General features: G+C 41.5%; 1 protein-coding gene across 6 annotated transcripts in view; it reads left to right on the forward strand.

Annotated features, from left to right (window-relative positions):
• LOC128765698 (protein FAM124A-like) overlaps positions 1–18,662 on the forward strand; it is an 83,570-nt gene that overhangs the window by 55,337 nt on the left and 9,571 nt on the right. For 2 of the 6 annotated variants that reach the window (XM_053876674.1, XM_053876673.1), the window contains exons 2-3: positions 2,272–2,303; positions 17,808–18,583. In XM_053876674.1, coding sequence (XP_053732649.1) covers positions 2,272–2,303; positions 17,808–18,583 — 808 coding nt within the window. Of the gene's footprint in view, positions 1–1,899; positions 2,168–2,271; positions 2,304–17,807; positions 18,584–18,662 lie in introns of those variants that run through there. The other 4 variants (XM_053876677.1, XM_053876676.1, XM_053876675.1 and 1 more) reach the window with 3 other exon arrangements.

Below are 18,662 nucleotides of genomic sequence, written 5' to 3' on the forward strand. Positions count from 1 at the left end.
GTTTCTCTTCCCCAGTTAGGTTTCTCTGATCGGGGACACACTCTGACAGGCAGCGCTAATGCTGCAACCCGGCGTCAGTTAGGCACCATCAACAAAAACTGTAACTAAATGAAACTAAAACTGTAGTTAGATTTTACTAGTGTTAGTAAAATCTTCAATAAGGCAAAGTTTTTTTCATCACACAAGACAAAGGAATGACTTTCTGTATTGTGATTTGGAGAATATAATATGACTAAATGATCATTTTCACATTATTTCTAATAGCATCTAGGAAATGTTTCCAGACTGTTCCATAGTTAAACTGTTAAGAGACATGAGATGCAGCAGACAGACGGCTCAATTTAACCCCTAAATAAAGCTGGCAGAGCAGTCTGTTAGACAGGAGCGGGTTCTACGAGAGACGTCAAACACTGAATGTCTCATCTCTACCCTTAGTTAACTATTATACTTAAACATAAATAAATAATGATGTTGGAGACAACATCCACTAATAAGTTTCATCATAACAGTTTTAAGAGAGACTGTAGTGTCCAACATATGAAATAGAATGGAAATGTATTTATCTTGACAATTGTCGTTATCACCACAATTATCGTGATCATTTTTTTGTTCATATCACCCATCTCTATTATAAACCTAATATAATTGCCCATGATCCGCGAAATAATTTCCCAATATCATCTGTTAATTATCCTGAAGCGAAAATCATTTCCACCACTCTTATTAAGTCCCACAATTCACTGTAGCAATTGAACTGCTGAGCTCTGATCTGATATGAGTCAGCACAATGTTACACAGTAAATGCTATAAATGAAATTCTATTCCTCATTAAATACTGTCATATTCCGAAAACTCATTTTTAATTCTAGCTGGCCCTTGGCTTGGACTATATTTTTTCTTTTGGATTTGAGCTTGACACCTCTGATCTCAGTCATTTTCGACCGGATGTTACGACTTTTTAAATTTAAACTCCCGCTTATTTTTTAACATATAGATTTTCGTCATTCATTTGTGTTTTCGTAATTTTCTGGTTGACTACCGTAGTGAGCTACAAATAGTTTGTTTTATGTTAATGGTCTGATAAGATTTGATCAAGTAGCACCCGGGCCTGACCTGACCTTGGACTAGCCTGTTGTGGCCTTCGTGCCTGCCAAAAGTGCTGCAAACAGCCCAGCCAAAGCTCAGCATTATGCCACACTGGGAACAGTAGTAATTTCCCTAGACCTTGGGTTTGACAAAAGTTATATAAAAGTACTGCATGTTTAATTAATACTATTAATTAAAGAAATATTTCTTACTTTAGCAAATCAGATCGTTCAGAGAGCGCAGACCAACAAATGCTATGTATTCTGCGAGGCTTTAACACTGACAATGAACCTGTCAGTCATTTGTTGTGCATTTAGCTTCCCCCCTCTGTATCACCTCACCGTCCTGATCATCTTCAGCCTTTCCTTTTTACACCGCTTCCTCACTTGCCCCCCCAGGCTAATGCCTTGTTAGTGAGATGGATAACCTCCTGCAGCAGGAAACAGACTCTTTCCTGTCGTCTTGCTGCTCCAAAGCTCTTGTTAGTGTATATATGAAGTGTGTGTGTGTGTGTGTGTGTGTGTGTGTGTGTGTGTGTGTGTGTGTGTGTGTGTGTGTGTGTGTGTGTGTGTGTGTGTGTGTGTGTGTGTGTGTGTGTGTGTTCTCTGGTTACCTGATCCACAGGTACTAATATTTTCATCCAGTGTATATACGGTATGTATATAATTATAAAGGTGCCACAGGGAATTGCAATGTAGCACGTGGTGCATATATATGTAAGTCTAGTTAAACACCCACAGATGGGAGTTAATTAAGGAGAAAGGATTTTGGCTGTGTTCCTGTATATGGCTAATCCTGAATCAAACTAAAGACATCAAACGTACAGTACTTTGAAAGCAGATTGAAGGCTGTATCAAACAACAAAGTGTATACTAATGAAAGGAATTCAATATTGATTTATGTAAAGCACTTCTTGAATGACAGTGTATGCCTGCCTGTGCATGTGTCCTGGTGAAGAGTAGGAACCAAATGTTACTGAAGCTTGGCTTACTAGCTTTGCTTTTTTGCACCAAACTGCCCATGAATCATTCAATGTTGTGTGGTGACTCCCACCCCATTATTTTGTGTTGTTCTAAATGAGGTAACGGAAAGAAAAGCTCTTCTAGATGTAATTTTCAAATCCTCACCTTGTCACTCATGGTGTTCCTCTCTCTCCCCCTTCACTTCCTTCTGTCTCTTTCTCAGGTCTGATTACAGTCCCTTATCTTCAACAAGCAGTAAGTACATCAAGACCTTCTCCATCAAACTTTTATGTGGTAGTCGGAGAAACAAACAGTAATGTATAGTAGTGGGAAGGGACTTGCCTGATACACTGGTGACACTCTGAAACACTGTAAATGACATAGAACACACTGGGACTATATCCAATCATTGACTTCCTGAGGAGTGGGAGTGTGTTGGGAGAACTTCCAGAGCAGGTTAATGGGCTAACATTCGATAAACCTTCCATTCTAGAAAATCTGTCTAGAGAACTTTCACCTCTGAAAAGAAGGAACACACAGGCAGCTGACCTTGCAACCATGCTAGCCTTAATTTCATTTAAGATCCCACCATGTGGGAGACATTTCTGCTTTAGACAGAGACTTACAACTGCAGTTCCTCTTTACCACTGGACCACGGACCTTTACCTGCTCCAGATGACCTTTGATGAGCCAAAATATCATCAAAAATACATTTTAGTTGTATGTATTGTCTTCAAAATCTGTTTGTTCAAATGTGAATTCGGAAATTCCAATGAAAACACTTGTCTGACAATGTCATCAAATAACGACTCTGTTTTTAATTTAACTTACAACTCATCTGCATTTGAAATTGCCTCTGATTGTCTGTTTTTGTCCGAGCTGTCTGAGCCGACCAATGAAAAGTTCAAGAGCTGAAAACGGTTCCGAAGTCTCGTGTTCATGTTTCCTCTTCTTGATTAAACCATTCAGTGTCCTGACTTGTGTTTAAATATTATTGTTGCTATCTTGGTGGATAACCTTCACTTACGGTGACGAACTTGACGGGACGAGCGTCTGTTGTCACGAAGAAGATGCCATTTTCCAGAGACCTTAAGAACAACACACTTTCTGCCCCTCATTGACCCATCATTCCTGTTTACATGATTTTGGTAGGATCTTTCTTCTTTATGTATTGAAGAATGTGGATGAAGAATTTAAACTAAATTAAAATTGAAAATTAAATTATAAGTTTAAACTAAACTTTTAAATCAAACTGTGACATCTTTGAGACATGAATGCAGGATAAAGGTACGTTCACACCAGCAGCTACTTTTTACTCGCGGTATCGCCTGTCGTCAGTAGCTGGTTAATGCTCAGGTAGTGATTAGTTGTTACCTTCCCGGTTCGAACAACTCGCCAAAGTAGGTCAATCACCGGAGGTTGTGGTCTCAAGTTGTTGTGGACGGGGATTGAAGTTGTCAAAGCCGGTGCTCAAACTATCGCTACTTATTAAATGAAAACAAGAGACCTCTCTTGTTCCATAGCATCAGCAAGGGGTGCTCACTCTGGTGAATTTAACCACCTCCTCCAGCAGTGTCGTCTGTTTGCGGCCACTCCAAGTGGTACTTCAGGCGGAACCGCTACCAGTTGGACACCCTGTTGGTCTGGATCAGTGGCTGAATACAGGCCAGCAAGTACCCGCGCTCTGTCCTCTGGCAAACATCTGTCTTCGGTAAGCAACTCTATGTATAGTTATGTACGCTGAATTGTGTACAAGTCACTATGGGGTAAAAAAATAATCCAACAGTGAAATGCATTGTGATCAATATATTTATCCTGTGAGGTAAATATACTATTGTATGGTTGATATATACTTTGTTAAATTATCAACTACGTATATATGTTTACCTATCCATGTATGTTTTATATTTTGCAGATATTCTGTAACAGGAGACTCATTCATCACCAACTGTGTTTGTGTTGGTGTGACTGTCCACTTCCAGGAGTGCAGACAAGGCTTCTCCTTTGTGGGTAAAAAAGTTGTTAGTGCATCACAATGGCTCGTTCAAGAGCGACCCACTCTTTTTAACAGAGCAAATGTCCTTCTTATACAGTATATGAATTATAATTCATCTCTGTAATAAAACGAAGCTGTGTTCAACTCAATTTGTTGACATTTTGCATTGTGTTTTTGTTTTTCTGTGAAGCTATTTTCCACAAAAACAAATGTTCATCGTCTCATTCATTCATACCAGTCAATGCTCCCAGAATCATAATCAAACCTGAAGTGAACTACGTAGGTGTGTTTTGAAGGATCTTCCCTGCAGAGAGAAGGGTCAAAATAGGGAAGGAAGGGGGGCGACGTCCGGTTTCATTAATGAGAATTAAGGGTCCAAATAACAACAACTAACCATCTTCTCCTCCTCCTGCACACGTCACTTGGGGATCTGGTCTCTGATTGATCAACGCACTGGCGGTAGTTAAAAAAATTGAACTGTTGCGACTGTCATGGTAGCCCAGTTGTGTCGACTTGAGTAGCCAGAATCACCGTATTAAGGTCAAATCGCATAGTGTCGCCCAGTCCAGTAGCGTCGCGGCCATGTTGGTAGCCACTGATCGCCGTCAATTGCCCCAACCCCAGTGATTTTGTATGTAAATCAGTCATGTCACTCGCGGAAGTAGCTGCTGGTGTGAACGTACAGTACGTTAACTGTGAGAGCTCAGAGGGGTGTGGAGACCCCGGAGCAGGAAGTAGGAAATGGCAGAGTTCAAGCAAAGTCCATGAATGCACAATTAAATCAAACTGACTGTAGGAGGAATTGAGTACAAGAGAACAAAAATTAGAAAATGAACCAACCAAAATACTCAGGCACAGGGCAAAAACCGGGAAAAAACACAAACAAATGAATCGACAACTAGCGAGGGACAATTAGCATACACTTAGCTTGGTGAGAACACGATCTGGCGCTGCAACACCCTCCAGCCATTCCTTAAGTTTGTGGAGGTCTCATCAAGTGGTCGAGGCGCAGCTGCCAATCGTGCCTGGCACTGTCGAGAGAGAGAGAGAGAGAGAGAGAAAAACATGAACTGAAGTTGGCTTTATCAGATTGCTCATTACTTTTCACACACATCGTCTGTCCACTATATCTTCTATCCAGTATGTGTATTTTGTGGCCTATATTTATTATTTATCCTTGGTCCCAAAGAACCTTACTAGATCTGCTTGTGCCGAATGTTCGCATGAGGGCTGAATGATATATGCTATCGTATCAATATCGTGATAAGAAAAAAAAACATTCACGATGTTAATGTCACAAAAACAATATCAAATCTCCCCCTGCTTGTCCTGCAATGTAAAGCTGATGGAGCCACTAGGGGCACTGCTGCACTCGCCCTTCAATGTGCAGCTACGGCGTGCCAACCACTTCAAGTTTGCTGTTGATTCAAAGCTGAAGCCAGCCAATGACAACCTCCTGGGGAGGAGAGCAGCAAGTGAGAAGGACACTCATACTTACAGAGTGGAGAGTATGAACATGATTGCAGAGTCTGCAGGGTCAACTTATTTAGTGGCCAAAATACTCCTCCTTAATATGGAGATATTGCCATATTATGGCAGTGAAGCAAGTAGTTCCATCACTTGAAACAATTCCACTGTCCACTTTATGAAGAGTGTGTTGAGAAGAACTGCTGCCATGTAGGAGACGGTTTGTGGTCAAGTTAGAGGAACATCAGCTTCATTCGAAGCTGTGCTGTTGACGTGACTTAATCGCTCCTACTGCGACCACTCCGACACTGTGTGTCTAAAACAACTGGTGCCGCGCTAGTGCCTTCAATGAAGCATTACCCAAGACACATGCGCAAATGGCATCACAAGGTGATGACATTGACATAGACATTGACATCACGATATCTGCTGGGTGTGAAATTTTGTCCAGATCGTTCTCCCCTATTTTGTACACACACTTACGCGCTGCTGACCAATGTTAATTTAGGTCCGTTATCAGTGACTGGACTATTATTGTGCAGTATTTTGAGCCTGTGGTAATCCACATTACATGTGAATTCAGTGTTTGCCCATGGAGCGTCTGTGTCACTAAATCCATCAGTCATTTATTCGACTGCACCACTGCTGTTGGTGTAGAAAGGGCTTTCAGTGATGTTATGCATTTTTGTATTGACTTTTCATTTATTAAACTTAATTTCAAATTAATGTTTAGAAAATAATTATGCTATGTTAGGGTTTAAATTTTGTGATCAGCTACAAACTATCAACAACATAAATTTGTTATGAAAAAAGCAGGATAAGGATAAGCAGCGACCATCTGCTATAGCCTGGTTGGCATGGATGGATGATTTTCTCCGCTGTCCTCACCACCCTCTGCAGAGACTTCCAGTCTGATGCATTGCAGCTCCCAGACCAGACGGAGATGCAGTTGGTCAGCAGGCTCTCGATTGTCCCTCTGTAGAAGGTGGTCAGGTTGGGGGGGCCCTGTCGTTGATGTAAAGAGGGGCATGGCTGGGTCTCGATCTCTCCTGAAGACGACAATCTCCTTCGTCTTGTCGAGATTCAGGGCCAGATTGTTCGCCTCACACCAGTCCACCAGATGTTGCACCTTCTCCCTGTAGGCCACCTCATCATTGTCCTGGATGAGACGCACAAACATTGTGTCGTCCGCGTACTTCACGATGTAGTTGCTGCTATACGTGGGGCGACAGTCGTGGGTCAGCAGTGTGTACTGCAGTGGGCTGAAGACACATCCGTGAGGCAAGCCGATGTTCTGGGAGACGACGCTTGACGTGTTACTTCCTACTCGGACAGACTGATTTATAATGATGATTTACAATATTCACAATGATTCTCTCATCAGCCATTTCTTTTTCAAGTTTTTTGAGTTTCTAACACACCGCTGTTCTTGAAAACGGTTGTGTGGCTGCGTACCCAGTTATCATTCAGGAGCTCAGTGTTTAATGACTGCCACGTCTGGTGCTTTGATATATGAAAATATAAACATTAAACATCACCATTTAGTATAAGTTGAAACATGATACAAACGTAGCATTCAAAGGAGCCTGGCGGGTTAGTCACTCCCCCCACTCTTGATCTCATAACCTGATTTCCGTTGTCTTCCAGCCTGACTGACCCCTGACCTTACTCCCTGTTTTTGTCCACCTACATTGGATGGGGTTTGTTTTTGCTCCAGATAGAGATGTTCTGCTGATTCATGTACAAATATACCGTATCATGTTATGATCAGAGTCTTGGATGATGAGCTAGTGACAAAAAGAAAGGTTTTCAAGTGATGGTTGACTGCCTGAGAGTAAACTGAACTGTAAAAATTGACAGACCAAACTTAGCATGGAGCAGTTTTGTCTCACTATGTCATCTAAATGATGAGTGGACATAAACACCAAACTTCATGAACACTTTGACTAAAGTGTTTCCATTCTTCTCCTTGTTGAACTTTAAAGTTTAAAGATGTTTAAAGAGCTATATGTGTGCATATTTCGTATGCTTTGTTAATTTTTATTTACATATTAACAAACATGCAAAGTAGTCACAGTGACTAAAGCATAACAAACATCTGTAAGAACAAAATAATAGCAATATGTCTCCTTAATAGTACATCAGGTGTGTTCAGCAGATTTGAAATGTTCAAAACTGATTTTTTTCAACATCTCAGTATTGTCCGTCTAATGACATTGTCTTTTTCGAGTTGAAGTTTTTAAGATTTGAACCTGATTGAGCTGTTAATGTTAAGTTAGTCAGTTAACCTATATACTGTTTTTTGTAAATACAGTATTAAATGATTAGACTGGAAAATGAGAATCACCAAAAGATTGGTGACTAACTTGAAGGCGCGTGAGTGCTTTGAACACTTGAGTGAGTCTTTTGTCGATGTGAGGTCAAATCAGGATTAATGGATGTGGAACAAAAGCCTGGTGAGGTTACTAATAGTTGATAGATGCTAATTCTCAGAAGGCAGATGTTTCTATTGGAGCAGAATGCTAATACAGACTCTTAAAATTCAGCTGGAATCATTCAACTTTCTCATTCATCACATTTGTTAGAAAACACATAAAAACAGAATTGTTATGAGCTGAGCTCCTTCAAAGTCAGGACAAAAACAAACTAAAGGTCAGTGATGGGTGTGCAGTCTTCGTACCATAAGATAAAAGCTAGTCATCTGTTAGCAATTGAGAGTGGAGACACTCTTTCTGAGAGCAGGCTGTTGGCATGAGAACAGATTGATTCAACTCATTGACCATGATCATCTATAATAGTAACCTCTTTACTGTTGCCAGGGAAGTTTTTTAATCGGGCCGTCTAAGATTTCCCAACTTGGTGGCTTTAGTTTACTTGGACAGTTTGGCGTCGACCAGCACTGAAACCCTCTAAGCTGCCCTTGATGTTGCTTTGAAGTCACTCCACCAGCCAAAGCATCCATCGTGGCCCAATAGAATGACACTCTATCCATGTATATCACACTCTAGCCATATATATAGTCCTTGAAAGATCTCCATTGGGCTACTTCCTGCAGAAAGCTTCAAGCATGTGCTCCATTAAATAAAGGACTTAGTGTCTGTTGAACTATCCAGCCCTTCTTGTGGTATAAGGCTGGAGCGCTGTCTTCCAAGACTGCAATATTTTACTACCGATTGGCTGTTGATGTGACTCACCAGATAACTTTAAACTCCACTGAACTAGCTTGTATTTTTCTCCAAGTTATGTTAAATTCACTTGTCTGAGTTTGGCTTCCCATCAGCTGTAATATGATCATTCTCTACTACAAAAATGCGACAACCAAGCCCTGACAGACGGCCAGGGCTTGGTTGTGTTCCACCGAAGACCAGCAGCAGCTTAAGCAGAACCAGAAACATATGTTCCTGTAACTGCTCTCTGCAAAAACCTGCACTGCTTCCTCTCTGTTTTAGGTTGAGCGCTTTAAAGATGACAACAGCTCTTTATTTTCCACACAACGTGAGCAGCCACTCCTTGGTAGTTCCTCCTATTGTTGTGGCTTGAAGGGACATTGCTCTGTTAAAACTTTATTGAACATCATTTTAACACAGGGACTGCCATCTGTTTTTGTGCCAGGTTTTTAGCTAGGAGGGCGTCTATATCCACAGCATGGCATGTATGATTATTAGTGCTTGTATCATGTCCTACTCGTAGTGTCATCACAATAGTTTCCATGAAAAGAAACCATCTGATCATTTAGCTGAATCTGCATATGAAATTTTGCAGCCCCAGCTTGGCCATCGCTGGCACCATATTTGTTTACCAGCATACCATTTTGCTGAATGCAAGCAAAATGGTATGCTTATCTTGCATGAATATATAAAAGAAGATTAACAAAACTGTAGACATTGAGTTTGTACTAAGGGAAAGAACCATTATGAAACTATGTGTTTTTTATTATTAATCTGGCTCATTTCTGTTGACTTTTCTTCTTCTTTCTTCTAAATACGATGTGGAGTTTAGAATTGAGGGATGAAGTGTATATTGTGGCTGATTTGTGTAGATTTTGGAGTGGGGTTCGACAAACTGAAAAATACTAAAAAGAAGTGCACTTCGTTATCCTCTTATCAGGATCCATCTGGTATGTTCAAATTTTCGACAGCTGCATTTAGCATTGAAGTGTGGTTAAACATTAGGACAGTCTTGAAACACAACTGTCAAAAACAATTCTCCATACTGACATAATTTCAGGTGCATCATGACTGGCCCCGTGCCCTTCTTCGATTGTAGGGGTTAATCCGACATCAAGTTTTGTTCTGCAAAAGGACATATGGTGGTTGTGAAGTGACTGCTATGAAGGCTTGAGTCTGTGCGTCACATTCAGCAATGATAACAGTGGAGTAAAATAAAGCCATCCTTACGGTGTCCTGCCTACAAGTAGAGTGCTTTGTGTACCAGTTTTCAGTACAAGGCATCCCCCGGGATACTTGGATGACCCTCCAAACTAAAAACGAGAAGAGTCAGAACCAGAAACCAGAAGACGTATCTATGAAAAACTGCTTCTCTTCTCTGGGTAAGCCAATGACTACTCTAAACAGGAAATCAAAAGCTGTCTTTTTTGATGAAAAATGTAGTCTTTAAAATGTACCGTAACCATTTTCAGTCAGCCATCCATCCTCACTACAATATTTGTCACCGTGACCCAGATAGTGGAACACACCAACTGTTAAAAAATATAAGTAAACCTTTCAGAAATCCAATTCGTCAAAATATAATTTTTTGGGGGAAAAAAAATGAGCTTCGTCCGGGAAAGACGAGTACAAATATTATTGAGCCCTATATTATGTATTGCATCTTTCTTTTTGAGAAGCACCTGAGAAAATCATGTCCCTGATGCCTTTGATAATGTATTTGAAATAATTCCATTGAAGAATCCAATTACCTCAACATACACAGAATCGACAGCAAGACCAGTCCAGTCCAGGTCACAGGCCAGATCAGGTCAAGGCGTCAACAGCATCCAGACGGGCAAAACAAGGAGTCACATTCAGGTTCAGATAGTCAAGATAAGATAAGTCAATCAAGATAAGAAACTGGGAAGGAACCAGGGCAGGATGGCTGGTAAAAGTCTCCGTCACACATACTGTGAAGGCATCTATCTGTTGTGGGGAGCTGATTGGAATGTAGTAGAGGTCTGTCTGAGGCAGACCTGTGGTGGCTGTTTTAAGTCCAGTGTCTAGTGTCCTGATTCTGCCTGAGACAAATCAAATCCAGCTTCTACTGTTCAGTCTGTGTGTTTAGATTAAGTCACTGTATCATGATATTTATCTGTGGACATTGACTTGAACGAGCAGCAAGCGACTGGCTCTGGTTCCTCACTAAGCCGTTTCTTTCTAATCTTGGCCAACCACAGTCTGATCTAATCCATCTAATTCTTCAGTTCACACCCGCTGACAGAACCTAGAGTTTTCACATTGTGCACTTTGAGCTTCAGTGAAACTTCCAGGTCCGCTGAATTCACACAGAGACACCTTTGTGTGGTTTGTGTGGAAAATGAAGCTGCTGTCTGTGGTCCCAAAGATTCAGAATTTAGGCTGAGGTAGCAGTCTGCGTTGTTAAGTTTTCTGCTGAACTGTTTCCAGCTATTTTCTCAAATTGTGCAATGCTGGTTGTGGGAAAAAAAACAAAAACAAATGAAGTAGTGTTTTAGAGTGAGTGAGATCCAACAAATCTTATGCGAAAGCTAATAATGACATTTTATACACATAAAAATAGTAAACGGTGTCATATCTCATAAAGCTTTGAAGTCATTTAAAGCACACTGTGGAAACTACACGTTTTGTGGGATCCATTATTTTATCACAGTTGTCTATCACCTGACCATGTTGAACACAAAGCAGCCCGTGGTTATTGTACTCCTGATTGATTTGACACTATATTAGTGGTTTTAACATGATCCGACCCTCGACCCTGGAGCTTTGTCATAGGTGATGTGCTGGATCATTGTGCTGTTTGTGGGACAAACAAAAAGGTTTGTTTTTAACCCAACATTGTAGTGTAAAGGGCCCTTGTGTTAAATTAACCTGGAAATGTGTTATTCATTTCACCCAGTATGACGGGTTGTAGGATGGGCGATAACTTATCGTACACGATATACTGCCACACACAATATTCACAATGACAATTCTGCATCTCACAATAAATTCGACAAACACACGGCTTCATTGGACTCACTGCATTGGACTTGCACGCGTGAACATGACGAGACCGCGACGGCGCACCGACACTGGCATGTGACAGTTGTAGAGAGTGTGGTGGACTTTGGTTCACGATCATAGTTTTAAAGTTATTTTTAATACAGGGAACCTTTGACAATGACACTGGTCGACTCTGAGTCTTTGGATCCGTGTTTATTTTATTAAATGGAGTGGTCCTTGTAGGTTCTCTGACGCAGTTGTCTGCCTTGGTTCACATCAACACATACAGGTCTCCAGCTGCGCTGGCGCCTCGACGAAACACCGTGGTGAAAATAGTTGGATATTGGACGGACCTCCGCTCTGGTATTGGCAGCGGCATCCTCTTCTGCGTCCCCATTAGGGTTCACTGATGGCGGTCACACGCTCTCAGGCAGCGCTAATGCTACGAGCCGGCATCATTTATTCATCAACAAATGGTCTAAAACGGTCAAAGTATGAGTAAAATCTTCTATAAGGCAATGAGAGAGAATTGTGAAAAGGTTTTTCATCACCCAAGACAAAGGAATGACTGTTTGTATAATGATTTGGAGAATCGAATATGACTAAATGATTTACTCACATTATTTCTAACATTTCTTCAATAACATACTCGAAATGTGTCCAGACTCTTCCATAGTTTAAGTCAACTGTTAAGAGACATGAGATACAGCAGACAGACGGCTCAATTTACCCCCTAAATATAACTGGCAGAGCAGTCTGTCAGACACCAGCGACTTCTACAAGAGACGTGAAACATTGAATTTCTCATCTCTACCCTTAGTTAGCTATTATATTTAGACATAAAAAAATAATGATGTTGAAGACAAACTCCACTAATAAGTTTCATTATAAAACAGTTTCAAGAGAGACTGTAGTGTCCAACACATGGAATAGAATAGAAAACTTTTTTTGACCATATCGCCCATTCCTAATGGGTTGAATAGTTAACCCAGTATTTGGGTGAATTACATGAAAAACAATTACATAAAAAATAAATTCTGATTCATTTGGTATTTTGTTGCATCCAAATTTATTCAATGGCCCTTACTTATGTTGTGCTTTCATTCTCATTTATCAATGCATCATCATCAGGAACCAAACACGTCTGGAGCTAGGATCAAACCAACAAACTCTCAGCTACTGGGAGATCTGATATAATACCCAAGTAATTTATAATAATACAAGCAAGCTTGTACTGTCGCAGTTCTGCCATGTAAAAATGTATTTAATGACACATGACCACATTTAGCTTATCAAAATCTTTATTAAAAAGATGCAAACTTTGTCAGTGTTTACATGTAGTTGAAACCCTGAAGTTTTATAATCAAAGGAGTGATTTCTCCTTTAAAAGATCTCACGGAAAATGCTTGAAACGTGACTTCGCAACTGACTACTTCAGAAGCCCTTGATGATGATTGTCCACATAGTGCAGACATGGAGTCTTGATTTCTATATATTTGCGCTGACTCATGATTTAAAGAAAATTGTGAATGAAATAGAAATCCTTGAGAAAAATTGCAATTTTTTTTCCTCGAATCCTTCAATCCTAACCATAACCCTGAAAAAATTACTTTCTCCATTGAAACCCATAACAAATAATCCTGAACTTGGGTAAAGGAAACAACACAGGAATTGTTATAGTTCAGCGAAGGCTGCAAACTCTCACACAATTGCCACACTTCCCATTTCTCGCTCATTTTGTAGTTGAGTTACTGAATATGTGATAAATGTACTCACGATAGACTTCTCATGATTTGGCAGCCTGAGTATAGTACTCGATTAGGTGCATCTATTTCAAAAGAAAATGTTTGAAAAATAGTTTAACACAAAGTATAGATAATTTGTGGCGTGAACATGATGTCTCACGTAGGCAGTCTGATGTTTGCCATGGCAAACTGTTCCATGAAATGGCCCGCGTGGCTTTATGTTTTCCTTCCAACCGATCGAAAGCATGCATTTTGCTTATCAAAAACTTGCAAACTTTGTCAGAAGACAATATTTTCAGAATAATATCGACACACGCGAGCTACACTATCTCGTTGCTGTCAACAGATGATCAATGAAGTACAAATCAAATCAAGAATATCGAGTATTGGAAATGGGCGGGATGCTTTTTGCCGTCACCTCTGCTACCCAAATACATTGGTTGCTCTTTGAATAGTATCCCTGAAACTGTGTTAAGCATAACAACCCACTTTGGAAATTGCAATTTTAAACAAGGGTTTTTGTTATGTCGCCGCTGTTTGTTAGTCAGTAGTGCTGCAAGTGCTGCATCAAGCTCAATGGTAAAGAAAGAGTAAAAAATGCAGCCGTGCCCCATAATGCATTTTGAGATTATATGCCCATTTGTGCTCTATGTAGAAATCGGTTGGATTGCTCATTTGTATAACTCGCTCCAATGCTACTCAATTTCTGAAGCGGACCAGATTCACTCTTAATCGCCATGAAAACAGCGTTGGTCATTTTGGACCCTATAGGATCCCAGCTACGCCTCAGTCAGTGACCTTTTGTGTACATGGTGTGGGGGATACTAGTATTATCACCGTTTAGTGCAGACACTGTCCTTTGTACAACGGCGGCATGGTTTTCTTCCAACCAATCGAAAGCATGCAGTTTAACCGATCAGCCGTCTCAGGACTGAGAATTGTTGGCACGAAAACAGGACGCAACAATTGCAAAAACAATTGCTCTGACTGACAAGTTATGGTCAAGAATGAACCCGCTGCACTCTTATATAGCCAAATCATGGACCTTCCTTTATTCTTCTAATTTCAGTCAGCGCTGACCGCAGGAATGTCACATCCCATTCTTTCTATATATGTGAGAAAATTCAGTGGCGTCAGTCCTTCTCCTGGCCCCTTCACACTCCCCAGTGCAGAAAAGAGTCATATGCATTGCACTGGCATCACATGTTTTATGTTCTTAAGTTTAAATTTACACTCTTGGCTTGGACTGTTTTGTTGAAATGATGTAATTGTAGCGACATGCATTTGCTACTCCCAGGCCGGATACCAGAGGACAAAAGCGGGCCCCAAATCTTACATTTCCAGGCTCAGTTGTTTTGATTTTGAGCTAGCTTAAGTCTTGACTTAGACACACACACTCGCTGAGACCTCTGAGTTTTCTCCGCTAATCACTCTCATATGTAGCGGGTGGTTTCTCAGCCGTGCTGCTTTATGTCACATCATCATTGAGGCCACAGACATGTGCTGCCAGGTAAAACTCAAACAAAGAGAGACGGATGGATTTTGTCTGCTGGAAGCATTCTTATTCACAAGGTGATGGCGAAGTCACACCATCAGCTGCAGTTTGAAGGCTGGAGTGGATTAAGAGATTAAAGACACACTCCTACAGCGATTTAGACACAAACTCCCTCACTAGCAGCTTCATGGGGTGACTTAATCTCTCTGTGTTTTTCTCTGTGGCTTCATCTTAAATCAAGCTATCGAGTTTTGGCCACGGACATAGGAAGTTGGGTCGTCAGTCACAGACTGCGAGTTCATGGAAACGTAGTCGATAAGTGTTTGATAGATTGCTCTGGAATACTCTCGGACATTCCAGGGGAAGCTTCATTGGAAGTTTTCCTCTAGCCACTCCATTAGAGAAAGATCCCGGCCAATCTCGCTTTGCTTTGATATTTTGTAAGGAATCTTGTAACATCTTTGGTGGGCTCTCTGCTGCTTTATATAAGCCTCCGCTGAAGTAACGGTCCACTGTAGTCCTGGACATGAGACAAGACAACAGTCATATGAGTCCGTTTCGATATGTATCGCAAAATAAAATAAGTCCTCGTTTTAGTCAGTTCTAAATGTTCCCTGTCACTCCTTACCCAAAACTCTTGCATCACACAGTATGTTTAGTGTCCGGACATTCAGCTGGAACTTACATGGCTCTGTGTTGCAGGAGCCAAAGCATTTAAAGAGTGTCCTTCAGTGTCTTGTGTTTATAAATCAGTTGTCTCCAAAGCCTCCAGACTTTTCCCTCCACATCTCCTTCCGCAGACGTTCGGTACCATGGGACTTGGACATGTTCCTTTTTTTTTTTTCAGCAAACGAGTAATGTAAATAAAGTACTGGAAGGGTAAAAATGTGAGACATACAGAGATTGTGTGTTTAGATGGGGAGAAAAACTGTTCAGCATCTGAGAAGTTGGTTTCTGGCTGAAACCCTAAAAAGTAGACATCGACATTGTGTCACATCTGTAAAACACATCAGCCAATATGCACACACATGTTCAACTCATCCTCACACCCATAGTGTAATACACTGCCTGGCCAAAAAAAAAAAAATTGCCACCAAAAAAAAGGGTCATACACTCTAATATTTTGTTGGACCGCCTTTAGCTTTGATTACAGCACGCATTTGCTGTGGCATTGTTTCGATAAGCTTCTGCAATGTCACAAGATTTATTTCCAGTGTTGCATTAATTTTTCACCAAGATCTTGCATTGTTGATGGTAGAGTCTGACTGCTGCAAAGCCTTCTCCAGCACATCCCAAAGATTCTCAATGGGGTGAAGGTCTGGACTCTGTGGTGGCCAATCCATGTGTGAAAATAATGTCTCATGCTCCCTGAGCCCGTCTTTCACAATTAGAGCCAGATGAATCCTGGCATTGCCATCTTGGAATATGCCCATGCCATCAGGGAAGAAAAAAATCCATTGATGGAATAACCTGGTCATTTAGTATATTATGGTAGCCAGATGACCTCGTTCTTTGAGCACATAATGTTGCTGATCCTAGACCTGACCAACTGCAGCAACCCCAGATCCAGGATCCCGGTGGCAACTTTTTTTTGGGCCAGGCAGCGTATATTGATGTTGGGAAAATGGACTCACAATAGCCTAGAGTTGTTGCTTCCATAACATTGTGGATCGAATCTAAAGTCCTTCATTTAAATTGAACCTGCTCTTCTTCCTCCATAACCTTTGACAAATCCCTCATTATTCGATGATATATCTGCTAATTCCACCACTTCATTGCACAGCGTCGTCGTATACATGGTTGAATATAGTAACTTTCAACGAACTCACTGGTAACCCAACATTTTTCAATTATTATATTAGCAATATTTCAAAACTTGACTCCCAATAGTATTAGAGTCTGATTCAGTCTCTGTTTTGTAAGATTAAGACTAAGGAGTTAAAAGCACTAGAAGGACTAAAAAAATAGGTTTCAGAGACACATGTCGCATTGTAGCTCCCTGTTTCTCAACACTTACTGTGCTATCAGACATCCAGCACTCTGTAAAGGTCAGCACTTTGGTCAAGCAGAAACTGTCCTTCTCCAAAGGTCAGGGAGTCTGAGTGGGACACAACCAGCTCTCTGTTACAGAGACACAGTTTCGCCCAAACACTTCTTTTGCCAAAGAAAAAAAACACATGCCAAATGGCTCATGCCCTCTTGAGGATTCAAATCTGGACTGTTGGCGTTCCAGAGAAACTGAGGAACAAGGAGATAAGGAGTTATTGTGGAACAGTGAACAATGTAGCTGTTGGTCTTGGTGAAGTCAGAGAAACGGAACTTGTGAAAGGGGGTGGCCTTTACCAGGTCAGGGGTTCACAGAGTGGCCACACCTGAATGCATCCCTGCTAGAACATTCCTCTGGGCCTCAATAATGACCTGCTAATGGCACTAATGAGCCTCAGCAGAGAAGGGCTGCTCCACATGGGTCTTTTGAAAGAGAGAGGGGAGGATGAGGGGCTGTTAGTGGAGTAGGAGGAACACTAAAGTCATATGGAGAATGAGATGATGTGAATGGAGGAGGAGAACCTAGAAATCATTCAATGAATAAGGTGGAGTAAAATGGGATTTCAAATATGAGGACACTGTTTGATATGAAGCTTCTGCTGAGCAAAAGATTCATTTCACTTTGTGATAATGTTTATGGTCCTATACCTGTAGGTCAAACAGTCAAACAAGTATCAGAAATAAACACGAAGCGGAGGTGCTAACATAAAAAATATCACCCACATTTCACACAATATGTTTTGAGTCTTGTGATGTGACTTGTTCAAGCTGTTTGTGTGGTCTATCTGTGTTTTTATTCATGACTTCTTCTTCTCCCTCTTCCTTTTTTAACTGTTGTTTGTGGAAGCGAAATCTCGATGGGGGAGCTCCAGGATCCCTTCCTGGTCAGTGTCCACTTGATTGCTGACCCAGAGGAGGGCAGGTTTCTGCAGAGTGCCGCCGACACCGTACTGGCCTGGGTTCATCCTGAGCTGCAGCTCTTCAGGGTCTCAGAGCGAGCCTCACTTTCCCAGCGACCACACACTAAGAACCTACAAAACTGCGGCCAGTCTCCGACCAGCCAACCAGCCTTAGCGGTCATCTTGTTCCTGCAGGAGGCATGTGGAGGAGAAGAGCACATACTGATGTTGCACCGTGCTCTACAGCGCCCCCCTTGGCATTACCACCACACAGAGGAGGTCAGCAGCAGTCGACAAATGTTACCACTGACACCATGCAGTCAGGACTTCTACACCCTGGCCCCTGGGACTCCGCTGTGGGCAGTGCGACAGGTTCACTATGGCAAAGAGATCGTGCGGTTCACGATTTACTGTAGCCATGACAACTATGCGGACATGGTGCAACTCTACAAGCTTCTGCTTCAGAGGAGGGTGGCACAGAAGAAGGAGGACTTCTGCTTCTTTGTGGTGTACTCCAACCATGACATGGAGATCCAGTTGTCGTTTAAGAGACTTCCTCGAGGTCGGAGCCCCGCAGTGTTGGACTCAGCGGTGATAGAGGTGAGAGTGCGAGACGTCGGGGCACTGGTTCCCCTACTGCCTAACCCGTGCTGCCCCATCAGCGAGGTGCGCTGGCGGACTGAAGACTACGATGGAAACAAGATTCTCTTGCAGGTGAATCTGATTTTGCTTTCAGAATTGTGAATGCGTTGTCATTTGAAATGGGTATCGACAAATAAACACAACACAGTAC

The sequence above is a fragment of the Synchiropus splendidus genome, chromosome 10, assembly GCF_027744825.2.
Source record: "Synchiropus splendidus isolate RoL2022-P1 chromosome 10, RoL_Sspl_1.0, whole genome shotgun sequence".
Taxonomy (NCBI): Eukaryota; Metazoa; Chordata; class Actinopteri; order Syngnathiformes; family Callionymidae; genus Synchiropus; species Synchiropus splendidus.